This window comes from Nycticebus coucang, chromosome 8, assembly GCF_027406575.1.
Source record: "Nycticebus coucang isolate mNycCou1 chromosome 8, mNycCou1.pri, whole genome shotgun sequence".
NCBI classification, from domain to species: domain Eukaryota; kingdom Metazoa; phylum Chordata; class Mammalia; order Primates; family Lorisidae; genus Nycticebus; species Nycticebus coucang.
In genome coordinates this window covers 83,950,063-83,967,269 of record NC_069787.1, presented here as the reverse complement: position 1 = coordinate 83,967,269, position 17,207 = coordinate 83,950,063, and the positions used below count along the sequence as shown (strand labels likewise).

The 17,207-nt window shown below is 38.0% G+C and overlaps 1 protein-coding gene across 1 annotated transcript in view; it reads left to right on the top strand.

Moving 5' to 3' along the window:
• SCN11A (sodium voltage-gated channel alpha subunit 11) overlaps positions 1 to 15,753 on the top strand; it is a 94,254-nt gene extending 78,501 nt beyond the window's left edge. The window contains exons 24-26 of the mRNA XM_053599839.1: positions 6,258 to 6,358; positions 10,621 to 10,891; positions 14,204 to 15,753. Of these exons, the coding sequence (XP_053455814.1) occupies positions 6,258 to 6,358; positions 10,621 to 10,891; positions 14,204 to 15,228 (1,397 nt within the window). The 3' untranslated portion in view covers positions 15,229 to 15,753. The remainder of the gene's footprint in view (positions 1 to 6,257; positions 6,359 to 10,620; positions 10,892 to 14,203) is intronic.
• The last annotated feature ends 1,454 nt before the right edge of the window (positions 15,754 to 17,207 follow it).

The window sequence follows — 17,207 nt, the reverse complement described above, 5'->3', positions numbered from 1 at the left end:
TCATCACTTCTGATTGATGAAATTAGGGATTTTACTCTTTATTTCTGGTTAGGTTGGCCAAAGGTTTATCTATTTTATTGACCTTTTCAAAAAACCAACTTTTTGATTTATTGCTCTGTTGTATAATCCTTTTGTTTTCAATTTCATTTAATTCTGCTCTAATTTTAGTTATTTCTTTTCTTCTGCTGGCTTTGGGGTTGGAATATTCTTCCTTTTCCAGTTGCTTGAGATGTCTCATCAAATTGTTGATGTCTTCTCTTTCCGTTCTTTTGACAAAGGCTTGCAATAATATAAATTTCCCTCTTAGGACTATTTTTGTGGTATCCCAAAGGTTCTGATAATTTGTGTCTTCATTATTGTTTTGTTCCAAAAATTTGGTAATTTCTTCCTTAATCTCATCTATGACCCAGTTATCATTCAGCATGAGGTTATTTAGTTTCCATGATTTTGTATGAGTATGCAGATTCCTGTTGTTACTGAGTTCAACTTTTAGTCCATCATGGTCCAAGAAAATACAAGGAAAATTTCTATTCTTTTAAATTTGCTGAGGTTAGACTTGTGACCTCAGATGTGATCAATTTTGGAGGATGTTCCATGGGCTGATGAGAAGAATGTGTATTCATTTTTGTTAGGATGAAATGTTCTGCAGATGTCTGTTAAATTCAATTGTTGAATGGTTTGGTTTAAGTCTATAATTTCTTTGCTTAGTTTCTTATTGTAGGATCTATCCAACACTGTCAAAGGGGTGTTAAAATCTCCAACTATTATGGAGCTGGAGGAAATCAAGTTGCTCATGTCTGTTAGAGTCTTTCTTATAAATTGAGGAGCATTCTGGTTGGGTGCATAAATGTTAATAATTGAAATCTCATCATGTTGAGTGTTTACTTTAACAAATGTGAAGTGACCTCCTTACCTTTCCTTACTTTTGTTGGTTTAAAGCCTATTATATGTGCAAATAAGATTGCAACACCTGCTTTTTTCTGATTTTCATTTGCCTGAATTATAGATGAACATCCCTTCACCCTGAGTCTATATTTATCTTTTAAAGTAAAATGAGATTCTTGTATGCAGCAGATATCTGGCCTGAGTTTTTGTATCCAGTCAGCCAATGTATGCCTCATTAGAGCACATTTTAAGCCATTCACATTAATTGAAGGTATTGAGAAGCCTGAGTATTTTGGGTATCAAGTTTTTCAAAAGTCCAGTGGACATTTTTAATCCTTTTGCCACTGTGGAAGTTGGAGTTTGATTCAAAAGTTTCTGAGTGTGTTGTTTACTTTGGTGATAGAGCATTGTGCTTGTCATTTTGGAGGATGGGTCTAAGAATATCCTGAGACCTCTTTCAGTTATGGCAAATTTCTTCAACATGTGAATGTCATTAAAGTATTTAATTTCTCCATCATAAATGAAACTCAGTTTAGCTGGATATAGGATCCTAGGTGGAAAGTTATTTTGTTTTAGGAGGTTAAAGGTCAATGACCATCCTCTTATAGCATTAAAAATTTCATCAGAGAGAGCTTCAGTCATTCTAATATTCTTCCCCTTGTAGGTTATGGTTTTCTTATGTGTGACTGCTTACAGAATTTTCTCCTTCATATGAACTTTGGCAAAGTTAATTATAATGTTTCTAGAAGATGCTTTATTTGGATTGAGTCGTGCTGGGGTTCTGAAATTGTCTGCTATCTGGATTTCAGAATCTCTTGCCATATTTGGGGAGTTCTCCTCTATTATCTCTTGGAGTAGAGCATTTGGGCCTTTTGAAACAACCTCTTCTCCTTTAGGGATTCATATAATGTGAATGTTTGCTCTTTTGGAGTCGTCCCACAATTCTTTCAGGGAATGGTCCATTTTTGCTCTCCACTTCTCTTCCTCTTTGAGCATTTGGGAGCATTCAAAAGCTTTGTCTTCAGTGTCAGAGATCCTTTCTTCTGCCTGCTCCATTCTGTTATTGAGGGATTCTACTATATTTTTCAGATTTTTGAGGGCTGCAAGTTCTTGCCTCAATGTGTCAAAATCTTTGGTGATTTTGTCTTTGAATTCATTGAATTCTTGAGACAAGTTTTGAATTACTCCTTGAAATTCTAATTCCATCTTTACCTCCATTCTGTTGATCTTATTTGCCATCCAAATTTTGAACTCAGCTATTTGTTTATGAATGGGATCATCTGGTGTGTCTGTTTTGTCATTTCATGGAGGGGGAGAGTTGATCTACTCTGATTATTCGTGTTGCCAGAGTTTTTCCACTGATTCTGCCTGATGATTATTTTTCACCATTTGGCTAGATGGGCAGGTAAGGTGAAATTGGACTGGGGGCTCCTGAAGTTGTGGTTAACCAGGCCTTTGCCAAGAATCTGGGACTGGTGACTAGCTTTTCCCCCTACAGCTTTTCAGAGGACCTGTACAGTATTACAGTCTGAGGCTCTGGGGACCTGCTTGGTGTGGTGAGGTTAGATGGCTCTGTCTTGTATTCAGCTAGTCTTTTTATGATCCTAGTGGATGAATGACTCTGGGTTGAATTATCAGCTGTGGAGAAATACAAGCAACTAAGACACCCCACCCACCATGGGCAACAACTGGGAGAGGAAAATCAACCCTTCCCATTGCCACACAACCAGGGTATTACATGAGAGGGTCCTTGGATGATTGGCCCAGGTTAGGAGCTCCAAACCAATTGACCCAGTCCGTACCAACTCTCAAGTGAGAGAGGTCGAAAGGTCTCCAGCAACTAGATAGCAGAGGTCTACTGGCTGCTCAAATGTGGATCACTCTGGTGCTCTGTGGAGTCAGAAAGACCTGCCCAGTAGCAGAGATGGACCAGAGAGCTGGGTATCTCTTTCCCCACCTTGTACCTCTTTCATGCCCAGTCACAGGTAACCCCATGGGGCTGTGGTCCTGCTCCCTCCAATAAGCAGATGTGCCAGGGCTTTGCATCTGCCAGAATCAAAGAAAAGCAGTGCCCCCCTTGGCCTGGCCACCAACCTCTGCTACCTGCTGGATGGGCATAGGAGGCCTGCCTGCCTTGGGTACTTAATGGCAACTGGGGAGTGTTCCACCTGAGCTCAGTCTGAACCTGAAGATAGCAAGTCAGCAAATGATTTTCCCCCTCAGCCACCACACCTTTGCCCCAGCTGCTCTTCAGAACTGGTATCCCTATAAGGCGAGGTCTGGCTTCCTCTGGCAGTCCTCAGAGTTGGGGAAGTGTCTCTCTAAGATTAGACCCTGGCGGGATCACTCTATTGTTGCTGAATCTTTGTGGGAGGTGTCCCTGAGCAGCTCCCAGGTGGCTCCCACAGCCAGGGAGGAGGCTGTAGCAGCAGCTCCAGCAGCAGGGCAGTGTACAGCACACAGTTCTGGCAGAGCAGAGTGGAGGCACGGTGGCTCCTGCAGGGTGGGGTGCATGGTGGGTGGCTCTGGGTGGGGTGCAGGGTGTGGGGTGGAGTGTGTGCCTAGAAAGCCTTCTCCCACAGCTGATTTGCACTTTTGCAGAGCCAAGCCCAACAGCTTCCCCCACTTTGTCTGCACTACTGCTGGGCTCACTGTTACAGCAAAGCTTTTCTACCATGGCCCTTGCAGTGCCCAGACTGCAATGAACCACAGACATTCTGGTCTCTTCAGGGGTTAGCCTTCTCTTCTGGACCATCAGGCGAGAGGGGATGGTGGACTGCAAATTCAAAATGGCAGGGAAAATGTTAGTTCAACTTTCATGCCTGGCAAGAGAGTGCTCAGTGTCACAGCAGGGTCCCTCTGGAGAAGTACTCCCTACTTCCTGCAACTCTCTCCCATGTGGTGAGAGAGTTCACCCCTCACCTGTAGAAAACCTACAGCAAGCAAAAACAAACAAACAAACAAAAAACTCTCTTGGGGGAGGGGATGGATACTTTTCCTTTGGGATGAGTTTTGTACCTGAAATTTGCTTTCTTGGGGTTGCAGCTTGCCTCAGCAGAGGTGACGTGCTGTTATCACTCTTCTCTCTCAGATCGGCTCCCAGTCTTCAGCTTTATTGAGTACTTTCTGGTCATTATCCTTCCTTCTGGATGGGAGCTTCTGTGGAAAGCTGGCTTCAGTTGGCCATCTTGCCCCTCCTCCTGCCTTGTGATTTTTAGACTGAAACTTACATTAGAAATTATTTTTTTGATCAGTCCACAGTATCCTTTTATTTTGTTTTTATTTTACTATGAAGCAAGTATATGATGCCCCATGATCATATCAATGTATACAGTTATGATTTAATAAAAAAAAAAGAATTTCAAATATGCCTGAGAATATGCTAGAATAAAACTAATATGCCCCTTATGCAACACAACTTTTTTTTAACTTAAGATTAATAAATTGTGGTATATGTACACCATGGAATATTATGCAGCCTTAAAGAAAGATGGAGACTTTACCTCTTTCATGTTTATATGGATGGAGCTGGAGCATATTCTTCTTAGTAAAGTATCCCAAGAATGGAAGAAAAAGTATCCAATGTACTCAGCCGTACTATGAAACTAATTTATGGCTTTCACATGAAAGCTATAACCCAGTTACAACCTAAGAATAGGGGGAAGGGGGAAAGGGAGGGGAGGGAGGGGAGGGAGGGGTAAGGGGAGAAGAGGGAAGGGGATTGGTGGGATTACATCTGTGGTGCATCTTACAAGGGTATATGTGAAACTTATTAAATGTGGAATGTAAATGTCTTATCACAATAACTAAGAAAATGCCAGGAAGGCTATGTTAACCAGTGTGATGAAAATGTGTCAAACAGTCTATGAAACTAGTGTATGGTGCCCCATGATCACATTAATGTACACAGCTATGATTTAATAAAAAAAAAGTACATCAATGCCTATACTGTACTCTGTCAGTCACAGACGCCAGATCATTTCATTAGTAAATATTTCAGACCATATCTATTTTTAAACACAGCCACAATTCCATTATCACACCTAAAATATTTAATGTGAATTCTTTAGAGTCATCAAATACCTGGTATATGTTCAAATTGTTCCAAGCCTTAAATTTTCAAACAATGTTTATTTGTTAATTCTTTATTTCATTTATTTATTTCCATTAAAGCTCTTTTTGTGTTTCTGTTTGTTTTGTTTGTTTTTAAACCAGATTCAGATATATAAGTTCTTCCCATTTGACAGATGTCATGTTCTTTGAAATGCTCACATGATCCAGGTTTAGGATGTATGCTACTTGCTCTATATCTGAAATCAGCCATTCCTCTAAAAAGCACTGTTTTCTTTGTGGGAAGTGATGCATCGAGATCACAGTCTGGGATGCTCATTGTCATAATTTCTAGGCCTTTTCAATACACAAAGCTACTTCAAATCCAAGAATACAAAAACAATGTGTAGAAATATGCATACTTATCATTCAAATTTGGGACTACAAAGTTTTCATTTAAGCTCTTCTCTTACACATCTGTGTCTCCTCTTTTCCACACTGAAATACATGATTCTTAAGGGCCCAGGAGATGATGTCAGTAAACATTTCCACAATTACTTATTTCCTTTATTCTACAACACATATACAGACACTATAGTCTCAGAATAATATTATTAATGTTATCATGACAAAGATGATTAGTAAAGAACTTATTTTTGCTCAGCATCCCAAACAACCTGGTTAACTTTTAGGTAAACTTCTCGGTCTACATATTTTTTGGTTCATACTGGTGGAATAAATCCAAACTGCAAACCCTCATCAAAGTAGACCTGATGTTGCAAATTATCAGGGAAAATAGGGTTTTTGCTCATAGTCCAGATCAAGACAATTTCCTGGTTGTCTTCCAATACCAACAGATAGAGTCTGTGTTTTACTTTTTTTTTCCTTCATCCTTTTATTCGCAGCCCTTGGATAATCTCAGACTCTTACTGTGGCCTCTGTGCTTTCTGTCCCTTTGCATAATCCCTCTGACTTTTTTTTTATGATGAGTTCCCTACAGTTATTAAAATCCAAGATTCTAGTTTACAGAGATTAGCAAATAATCTTAGGCCAGCCTTGGTTTGGGGGCTTATTTGTTGTTATCTTTTTAATCTCTTAATTTTTAGACTCTGAAATTTTTCCTGTTTTGCAAGTTCCTCAACTTAAACCTTGTTTCTTGTCAGCATCTTCCCTAGAGTCCAGATTCTTTCACTTCTCATTGTAATTTTAGCATTGTTAATTGAAATGTAATATAACTTTAATATTGTTTCTAAAAATTCAGAACTTGATTCCAAAACAATCCTGTTAAAGGTCATTAGCATTCATCTTTTCCTTATACTTAGGTGGCCAAGACATTTTTATGACAGAAGAACAGAAGAAATACTATAATGCAATGAAGAAATTAGGATCCAAAAAACCTCAAAAACCCATTCCAAGGCCTCTGGTGAGAGAAATTGAATAGTTCTAAATACATAAAACAGTTGGGTAACTGTGAAGAACTCAGATTTCTGCACTTCCATCCTTCTTTATTTTTTAAATAAATATCTAAGAAGTGAACAAAAACCCAGATACATTGAAGTCCTTAAGAAGATTAGATATTCAAATTTAATAGTAACAGCCTGGGCAATAGCTTAAATTTATTTTTTAGTGAACATGCATCAGGGGCTTACTAAGTACTTATTATAACAACATGAACTTAGCAGCTTGTTTAAACTTAATTTTGACCAATTTAAAATGTATCTTTGGTGTGATGTTCAGTATATGCATACTCACTTCCATTTACACATATTTATGATAAATTTTGTATATCAAGAGTTGGCAAACATTTTCTTAAAGGAATAGATAGTACATATTTTAGGCTTTGCTGGCCATAAGGTCTCTTTGGCTACTATTCAACTCTGCCATTTTGGCACAAAAATATCCATAAACAATACAGAATAGGTGAATGTGGCTGTGTTTTAACACTATTTAGGGACATGGAAATTTGGATTTCATGTAATTTTCATGTTACAAAATTTTATTATTCTGATTGATTTTTTCCCAAACATTTAAAAATGTTTGGAGTTCATGAGCTGTGCAAAAACAGGTTGTTGGGTAGACTTGACTGTGGGTCATGGTTCTCTGACCCCTGATCTCTATCAATCAATCCTCTTGTATCAGATATCACAGGGCAAGTCAGATGTACTACAAGCTGTTCCTTGCTGCAATTTAATTGAAGATCTGAGATGCTATGTACATTTTGAGAACTTTAGATTATAAAGTAATACAGCAGGCACATTGGTGATTTTGACAAGTGAGTTTGAAAGCTTTCAGGGCAAGGAGGATTAGAAGGGAAGTCAGAGAAACAGGGCTTATAATCTCAAGCATGTAGAAGATTTGGAGATTTTTATTCCAACACGACCCCCATTAATCAAAGATATATTTAATTTACTACTATTCATAGCTTTCAGATTGGCATAACTTGTATTCTCAGTAATTATTTGTTGAATAAAAAAATATGTTTTAGAGCACAGATTCCATTCCACTAAGATTAAATATTTGTGTTGCACTAAAATTGTCTGTGGATGTTAGAGCTCAGTATTTAGAATTTGTCCTTTATATAGTGAAGGATTTTTGACCATACGGTTAATGATAAAATTGTATTTGGAGAGGTTTAATTTATCCACAGTATATGAAACTTCAATTTACCCTAGTTGAACCTAGCTTTTAAATACTAATTTTACTTTACAGTACCAATTTCATTTTGAAGGTCTTATTTGAACTTGAGTCAGCAAAAAGAAAATAATAATAATAAAAAAGAGAATTTTTCTTTCTGTGTACATGCCACACAACCACTGGCTTAATACCAGTCAGTTCTAGGTTTGGAATTAACTAAAAGATCCACCAGATACAATATGTTCCCACATATTTACAAGTGTATGCCAAGTAGTGTGGCACACAGTCAAACAGAAGTTGCAGCAACACAGACATAGCTTCTTGGCCCCTCTTTTGCATAGGGGGCATGCTGGGTTGCAAGAAATGAACTAAAAGTGGGTGTGGACTACTTTACCACAGGAAAGCTGCCACCTGCACTCCTTAACTATCTTTTACAGCATGTTTATCACATGGCTCATCTGGGAGAAGGTGCCAAGTCACAGCCCTCCCTGCATAGCTATAATTCACCAATGAAACTATCAATGAATGATTTGATAACCAAGTACAATTATCACCAGTTAATGCTGTACATTTATCTTAACTTTCATATTTATATCTTAACTCTCATGTTGCATGAGATAAATCGAACATATCTCCAGAAGTCCCTGAGTCTAGGCTAAGGATTCAAATCAACAGTTTGCCTTTGACCCACAACTTTACCTCCCCAGAGATTTTTTTTAATCTCTAAAATCTAAATATCATCTTTGATCTTTGGAACAAATGAATAGCAATTGCACAGAGAGAAAAATTAAACTGAGTATTGATGCATTTCATTTCTAGAAATAGAACAAGGAATTTAGGACCATTTCTGATTTCTCCTGAAGCACCTCCACAGGATGGCTTTATTACTTAGTTTAAAATTCATACTGCAGTGTAGGCGTCTATACATTATAAAGTGACATAGAATGCTTTTTGATCATCTAACACTTTAATTTATAAACTTAATCTTCTTTGTTTCTCTAAATGTTAGAATTAACTATAAAACCAAAGCTCACCTTTCCTCACATTTCTTTTTGCCCTTTATTCTGCCTCCCTGGAGTGTATCCTTAAGGGTATCTTTCCTTCAGCTCTTTCTGAATGCGTTCTCATGTAGGAAAAGCACTTGACTTTTTTTTATTAATATTAAATCATAGCTGTGTACATTAATGCGATCATGGGCACCATACATTGGTTTTATAAACAGTTTGACACATTTTCAGCACACTGGTTAACATAGCCTTCCTGGCATTTTCTTAGTTATTGTGTTAAGACACTTATATTCTACATTTACTAAGTTTCACATGTACCCTTGTAAGATGCACCGCAGGTGTAATCCCACCTATCACCCTCCCTCTGCCCATCCTTACCCCTCCCTCCCCTCTCTCCCCTCCCTCTCCCCATTCCCCATATTCTTAGGTTATAACTGGGTTGTAGCTTTCATATGAAAGCCAAAGGAAAATGCCCAAGTGCCCATTGATCCACAAATGGATTAATAAATTGTGGTATATGTACACCATGGAATATTATGCAGCCTTAAAGAAAGATGGAGACTTTACCTCTTTCATGTTTACATGGATGGAGCTGGAACATATTCTTCTCAGTAAAGTATCTCAAGAATTGAAGAAAAAGTATCCAATGTACAAAGCACTTGACTTTTAAGTGTCTTCTCTAATTGAAATGTGTGTCTCCCCAGTATTGTCCCTACCCTCCTTCTTATTACTCTTGCTGTCCCTGAATGATAAAATTTACTCTCATGGGTTTAAGAAATATCTGTATTAATGCTATAGAACTCCATACCTGTATTCTAGCTTTTTGCCCGAGCTGCAAACACATATTTCTACCTGCTCCCAGCTTTGGATGTCCCACTGGCTCTTCCATCTCAACATGTTCAAGATAGATCTCATCATCTCCCTTCAATACTCCTCATTCTTTGATCTCTGCCTGGTTAAATGGCTCCATCAACTAGAAACAATAGCCTAAGCCTTAACTTTTCCCTAGCCCACTACATTCAAATACTCCAACAGTTCTTGCTTCTACCTACATGTTAGCTCTTAAAGTTACATGCGTCTGCCTTTATCTACTATCACCACCATAAGCCATCATTATCTTCTTCCTGGATTACCATAACAAATCTCTGAGGAGGTCTAAATGTTTGGAGGGGTTTATGAGTTCTCTAAATAGAATAGCATATACTATTTTGATTAGATGATACACATAATGAAACACAATCCAAAATATGTACATATTATAAAACAATCAACAAGTAGTCCAAGAATGCCATACAATTTCAATAACTAAGTTTGTGTTTAGAAATAATTTTCTACCTTATGAAGAGCAAAGTAGTGCGTCAAAGCACTTACAGTAAAGAAAATTATGGAATAATTGAGTCATTTCACTACCCATGCTAGATTAGCCATGCAAACTTGAGTTAGAACCTATACTAGAGCAATCAACACATATTCACTATAGATGGACAGTGTGGTCATTTATATAGGAACAAATATGCAAGTTCACCATCAGTAATAATATTCAGTTATCAGTTTTTCTGATTCCATTTTTAGTAATCATTGGAGATGTTAATTCTATTTTGCCCAACATACTTATGTGAACAGGTGTTCTCTGCATTAATATTTTTCAAGTAAAAATGCAGAAACAGATGAAACATAGAGACCAAGGTTCATCTTTTTATTTATCCATTATGCACTATTTTATTTCAGTGAAGCAACATCATCAATCATATAAAAGTTATGTTGTTACTAAAACTTTTTTTTTATATTTTTGTTTTAAAATAGAATTAAAGTTATAAACCTTAAAACCAGCTACCTAATTAAATTTAAATGAAAATATATAAAGCAACACTGGGAATCTATAAGAATTTCTTCCCCTTTCTAAAGGTCTGTACATTTTTTAAGGAACTGCTTTCATTGAAAGAAAAAACAAACTCTCTATTATTAATGTGTCTTTTTAATGTAGTTGATTCTATTCTTGCAACTCAAGGTGATCTAAGAATTCTTTTTTTTTTTTTTCCCTCAGAACAAATGTCAAGGTCTCGTGTTTGACCTAGTCACAAGCCAGGTCTTTGACATCGTCATCATAAGCCTCATTATCCTAAACATGGTTATCATGATGGCTGAATCATATAACCTAACCGAAGACACAAAAATCATCCTTGATAATCTCAACCGGGCTTTTGTGGTCATCTTTACAATAGAGTGTCTCATCAAAATCTTTGCTTTGAGGCAATACTACTTCACCAATGGCTGGAATTTATTTGATTGTGTGGTTGTGGTCCTTTCTATTGTTAGTAAGTAAAATCAGGAGCCAGAAGGGTTTTAAACTGAGAACCAGAAGTAAAAGTATAATACTTCTCATTTGGAAGTAAGTCCAAACTATCTTCAACCCAGAATATTAGGCATAATGTGGTTTCTGAAAAAACAGGGGTACTAACACCATTCTTTGCTGGGAGGATGTAAGGCAATAGAGTAATTTCCATCCCCATGACTATCTACACAATTGAAATTGAAAGTTAAATAATTACATCAGTAATTTATTCAATGCAGAAAGACAAAATTAGATGACTCAGAAGTCTTTGTGGTGGTATCTGGTTTATTCAGGTAATTGAGTCAAAGTTCTAGCTTTCTGGGACAAATATAAAAAAGCCCTAATAAACAATTTATAGTTTTAAGCATTTGGCATTTAGTGCCCATGTTTTCTTTTCTCCTTTGTGAACAATTTGTAATGCCAGAACTTAATCATTGTGCCCCTGTGGCATTTTTGTGCCTTCCTCACCTCCCATTCTAGATTGGGCTTCCAAGAGGTACTTTACAGAGAAGCAGTGTTCTTACCTTGTCCTATAACCTATGTTAACTTAAACAACAGCATGAACTATGCTTATACCATCAGTTTTGATCCCATTTTCCAACTCACCAAGCAAGATTAACTATAAGGTTTACAGAAGAAGAATAGTGAATAAAGAGGGTTATTACCATACACTTTTTTCAAAATTTAATAATATTTTTGTTAACATATTTTGTTTTTGTATACAGATTGAGTCAAATTTATACATGTTATGTGAGCCCTTCACCCAGATAGTGTGCCCTGTACCCAAAAGGTGTGAATTTACCAATCCTCTACTCCCCAACCATATATCTTTTTATAAAACACACATGTGCACACATCAGCTTTGTAATCAATTCATCATGGCTAAATCATGAGAGTTTACTCTGGCTTTTTGAAGTCTGGTTTGAAATAAACCATTAATTTGACTTTTTATAATAATGTAAAACTGTCCAGAAGGCCTTCTCATAGTTCAAAAAGCAATGAACATAAGGAAAACTGACTTTACAAGTGGAAGCTTTTATGCAGTCATAGAAAGGATACATCAAATAAATATGTTGAATCAAAATACTTTGGTTCCTACTGCTATCACTGCAATACAGATATTTCAGAGAGCAAGAAAATGCTACAGTGTGTAGTGGGTTCTGGTTTCTAAGCTATGAAGTTAGTGTAGATAAAATTTAGCAGTAGATTTTTCTGTGTGTTTGCAGTTAAATAGACCTTTAATTTTTATCAATAAATTCCAATCACAAGTCCTGGCAAAACTGACAAAAGTAAAAACAGTTAGAAAATGGTGGTACAATGAGTCTGAGGCAGCCAACTGAGAGCTCAAAGAGCCCTTCCTCTGATAGGTGAAAAGTAGTTCATTCATTCGATAGCCCCTTCCAGGCAGTGACACACATTGTGCCATTTGTGAGTTTGTATAAATATCTCTGACTTCTGTTCTTTAAACGGCTGCTAGCCAATTGCAATTAAACTTATTGAATAGCATTTTGCTCCAATGGATGAAAGAATCTCATATTAAGTCAAATTCTACTCACCAGTATAGGCAGAATTTTATGTGCCTTTGCCAGTATGTCTACCATCCAACAACCCAGCCTCAATATTTTCATAAGCTGCTTCTGAAGCTGAGTGTGAATTGACAAGCATCTCTGTCTTAGAGTTAACAATTCAGTTGTAGTATTAACACCTACTCACTTTAAAGTGTCAGAAGAAAATAGAAAGGAATTGAACACCAAATCACATGGTACACAGTAGAATTGAGCTCATAAATGACAGATTACCATAGGCTCAATTAGCCAAAGAAACATTAAGGGAGGCAACAGACCTTAAGAGATAGACCTTCTTCAGTTGTTGCTGAGGTGGCACTTAACAAATTTCATATATTACTGTATTTAACTTCCCAATTAATGTATGAATTCAACTTCTTTGGCACCAGTGGGCAGTCAGTGAAATGTATCAACTAGTTCTGTTTGGTCATTAGGTATTGAAAGAAGCATTTTGAGTACCTATGACCCTTAAAGACCTTAGAGGATCCTCAGTGCAAGAAAAAGGTCATGTCCATACAAGGCAAACATGTTCCAGCCATGCTGTAATATTTGTGCTAAAATGTGAGTTATTTTAAATCCTTGTATCACTTGCCTGCAGAGCAGGCAATGAGAGAACAGGGTGACATTTTAGGCCAAATATTCAGTTGTTTGCACAAACCTCTGCTTGAGATGCCATTTCTGGGATGTTTGCAGCAACAGAGGAAGGATCTCCCCAATTTTGTCCCTTGAGCTTGTTGAGTTTGGACCTTGGGAGCGAGCATAATGGTAAATATGCAATATTCAAGGGCAGCTTTAGACTAAAGATGAGCATTCCAGTACCACCATCTCCCTCTAGCTGTACATACATTGTGGCTCTTTCAGAAGGTAAGTCTTCACCTGTAGCAAGGCTGTATTCAAATTTCTCTAAACAGGCCAGGAGTGGTGGCTTACATCTGTGATTCTGGCACTCTTGGAGGCCAAGGCAATTATATTGCCTGAGCTCAGGATTTTGAGACCAGCCTGAGCTAAAGCAAGAGCCCCCTCTCTAAAAAAAAAAAAATAGCCAAGCATTGAGGTAGATGCCTGTAGTCCCACCTACTTGGGAGGTTGAGGCAAGGGGATAGTTTGAGCCCAAGAGTTTGAGGTTGCTGTGAGTTATGATACCACAACACCCTACTGAGGGTAGGGTGTTGATACTCTGTCTCAAAAAAAAAAAAAATTCCCTAAACAAATAAGAACCTGCATTTTGGAGTAGAACTTTAGAGCCAAAGGTTCTACAATTTCCCTAAGTAGTTCAGGCTCAAGAGAACCTTCAACAGCAGAAATTTCTCCTTCTACTTTACTCTAAATGACTCAAGCTATAGTTTATCTATTTTACATCCTATGTATTCGGTACATACAGAAACCTATCTTACTGTTTACTCCGTAAGTGACTTTAAAAATCCAACATAGATCACATACTTTAAGTACATGAGATAATTTACAAAATAACTCTTGTAAATTGCATTTGTTTCCTTGCTGTTGTCAATATTTTAGACATCCTCTCCAATTTAAAGTCTCATCCAAAACTGTATGGCTCTTGGAAATTATTTTCCAAGTTAAGGTACAGGTAGATACTTTCTCTGATACTGGTAAAGAAAGTTCTTAGTTTTGTGCATAATTCACAAAGTATTGATAAAAAGTTGACTCTAGTGGGATTCTGAAGCCAGTGTGCCTGCTGGAAATTTACTGACTTTTCTCCTTCTCCCGAGGTACAATTGTTTCTGAGTTGGAACAGAAGCTCATTAATTTCCCTCCGACACTGTTCAGAATTGTCCGCTTGGCTAGGATTGGCCGAATCCTGAGACTTGTTCGGGCAGCCCGAGGAATTAGGACTCTCCTCTTTGCTCTTATGATGTCTCTTCCCTCTCTATTCAACATTGGTCTTCTACTCTTTCTGGTGATGTTTATTTATGCCATTTTGGGCATGAACTATTTTTCCAAAGTGAAACCAGAGTCTGGAATTGATGACATTTTCAACTTCCGAACTTTTGGCAGCAGCATGCTCTGTCTCTTCCAGATAACCACATCAGCAGGTTGGGATGCCCTCCTCAAGCCCATGCTGTCAGAAAAATCTTGTAATTCCTCTTCAGAGAACTGCCGCCACCTCCGTGCCATAGCCATAACCTACTTTGTCAGTTATATCATTATCTCCTTTCTTATTGTTGTCAATATGTATATTGCTGTGATTTTAGAGAACTTCAATACAGCCACTGAAGAAAGTGAGGAACCTTTGGGTGAAGATGACTTTGAAATATTCTATGAAGTCTGGGAAAAGTTTGACCCAGAAGCAACCCAATTTATAAAATATTCTGCCCTCTCAGACTTTGCTGATTCCCTACCTGAGCCTTTGCGTGTGGCAAAGCCAAATAAATTTCAATTTCTAGTAATGGACTTGCCCATGGTGAGTGGAGATCGCCTCCACTGCATGGATGTTCTCTTTGCTTTCACCACTAGAGTATTAGGTGATTCTGATGGCCTGGATAGCATGAAAGCAATGATGGAGGAGAAGTTCATGGAAGCCAATCCTTCCAAGCAGTTATATGAACCCATAGTCACTACCACCAAGAGAAAGGAAGAGGAAAGAGGTGCTGTTATTATTCAAAAGGCCTTTCGAAAGTATTGGAAGATGACCAAGGGTGACTTGGAAAACAGGCCCCATTCACCACTCCAGACTCTTTGCAATGGAGACTTGTCTAATTCCGGGGTGGCCCAGGGCAAGGTCCACTGTGATTGAGCCCCTTATTTTCACCCCTACCTCACAGCCACACAGTCTTGCCTCCAGCCTCTAGGCTCAGTGTATGAACAAGCAGTGGACTCACTAATTTAGCCATTCCATTTGTTTTCTAGCTAAATATAATGATATATTTTTATTTCATTTTAAACGTCTTACAGAGATAAGACTTTATCTCTGGTACTACTTTATTAAAGAAGAGGACACTAGAAAATGCTGTAAAGAACATGCTAGTGTTGGGATTAAGACATAGTTCAAATCATGTCAAAACAAAAGAGTAAGAAACAGAAAATACATTAAAATTTTAAGTTGTGTTTTTCCTTATGTTTCTAGGTATATTGCCCAAATACCTTCATTTAATGTTTTTCCCAATGCAAGTGTGTGGTTTATCATATAGCTCTTTTGCATGCTAAGTAAAATAATTCAAAACCTGCCAATAAATGAATATCTAATTGCAAATGTTTGTTTACCAACATTAAATATTTGGGACTTATTTAAAAACTAAAGACAAAATCATGACTTGTCATTTACCACTCTATCTTTCATAAGCTCCAGTCTCTGTTATATACATCTGAAAATAAATAAGACTTTCAGTTTGTCTTTCTTTATTTTCCTCTTGTTGAGTGGTTGTGTATGTAGTGGTTTAAATGTGGTGTTTTGCTTGGAATTAAAGATTGGAGCCAGGTGTGTGTATGATATGTGTTTAACAGTTGGCTCTTCAGGGTAAATGCTTTGTAGCATTCACTGATTTCTTTGGTGTGAATGCTTCCATCATGGCTGATTTTCAAGTCACTGACGTGATGTTACCAAACATGGAGTTAGGAAGAAGCGCTTGTAACAAGTTCTTGAGAGCTGGCCCAAGTTGGCTCTAGCACACCATTGCTGGAACTCATTAGAGAGCCCTACTTGAGTTGTTAAAATATTTGCCATAGATTCCTTGGATGGAGAGAGTGTCATCTAGCAATACCTGGGCCACAGGGTTGGGGAGCTGAAAACATACTGCTTAGTGAGTGGGCTTAGCCATTTGATGAGCCCTGCACTCAGTTATGGCTGAAAGTTTACATGAAATGCAGCCCTGAGAAAAACCCAGGCTTACCAGATGGGCTTGGCTCTAGGATTAGCCTAGGTCTTCCCTAATTTCCTAAAAACTGGAGACACCAAGAAGCCAAACAAGGCATTAGGCTTTCAGCCCCCAAAGAGGGTGGGCTAGGGTCAAAGAACCCACATTGTAATAATCTAGATGTAGTGAAAAACCCCACAGAAATAGGCCAGGAATCCTGTATCTCAGACAGATAGGAAGAACTGATGTGTCTGTCAGCAGCCTGGAGTCCGGGGTCTCAGCCTCTTACCTACCCCCACTGTCTAGTGGAGGAAAGGGAAGCACTGGATCCAAGCTGAGCTGTGGGGTAATTATTTTCAATGTGTATGAGATCTAACCATGACTTGATGTATTCATATCCAGGGCCTGAGTTTTATGAGTTTTGTAGGCAGCCTTGTGCTCTGGAACACTGGAAAAAAAAAATATCATCTAGTATTTATTTCATGGCTGCTGAGCATCAGGTGCTGGCTAAGCATTTGTCATTAATAATCTCATTTGTACCTCTTAAGAACTCAATGAACCCAATGAAAAATGAGAAAACCAAGGGACAGAGAGGCTGAGTGATTTGCACTCATGCACGTGGCAGAGCCTGAGCATTTGTGCCATGCTGGGAAGGGACCATAGGGGCTTTTGTGAAGTACTGCCAATGACTCATGGAAATCACCAGTTCTAAAGTAATGGCCAAGTTCTTCTTGAGGCTCTTGGAATGACCTATGTCTTCCTTAAAAGATGCCTCTGATTATAAGCTCTGGGCATTTTATAGATTCCTACCAGTTTTCTGAAAATAAGGGCTTGTCATCATCCCAGTAGGGGTACCTCTTCACTAGAGATAAGGGACAATCTAGAAGGACATGGATCTTGCCTTTCTAGACTACCATTTAGG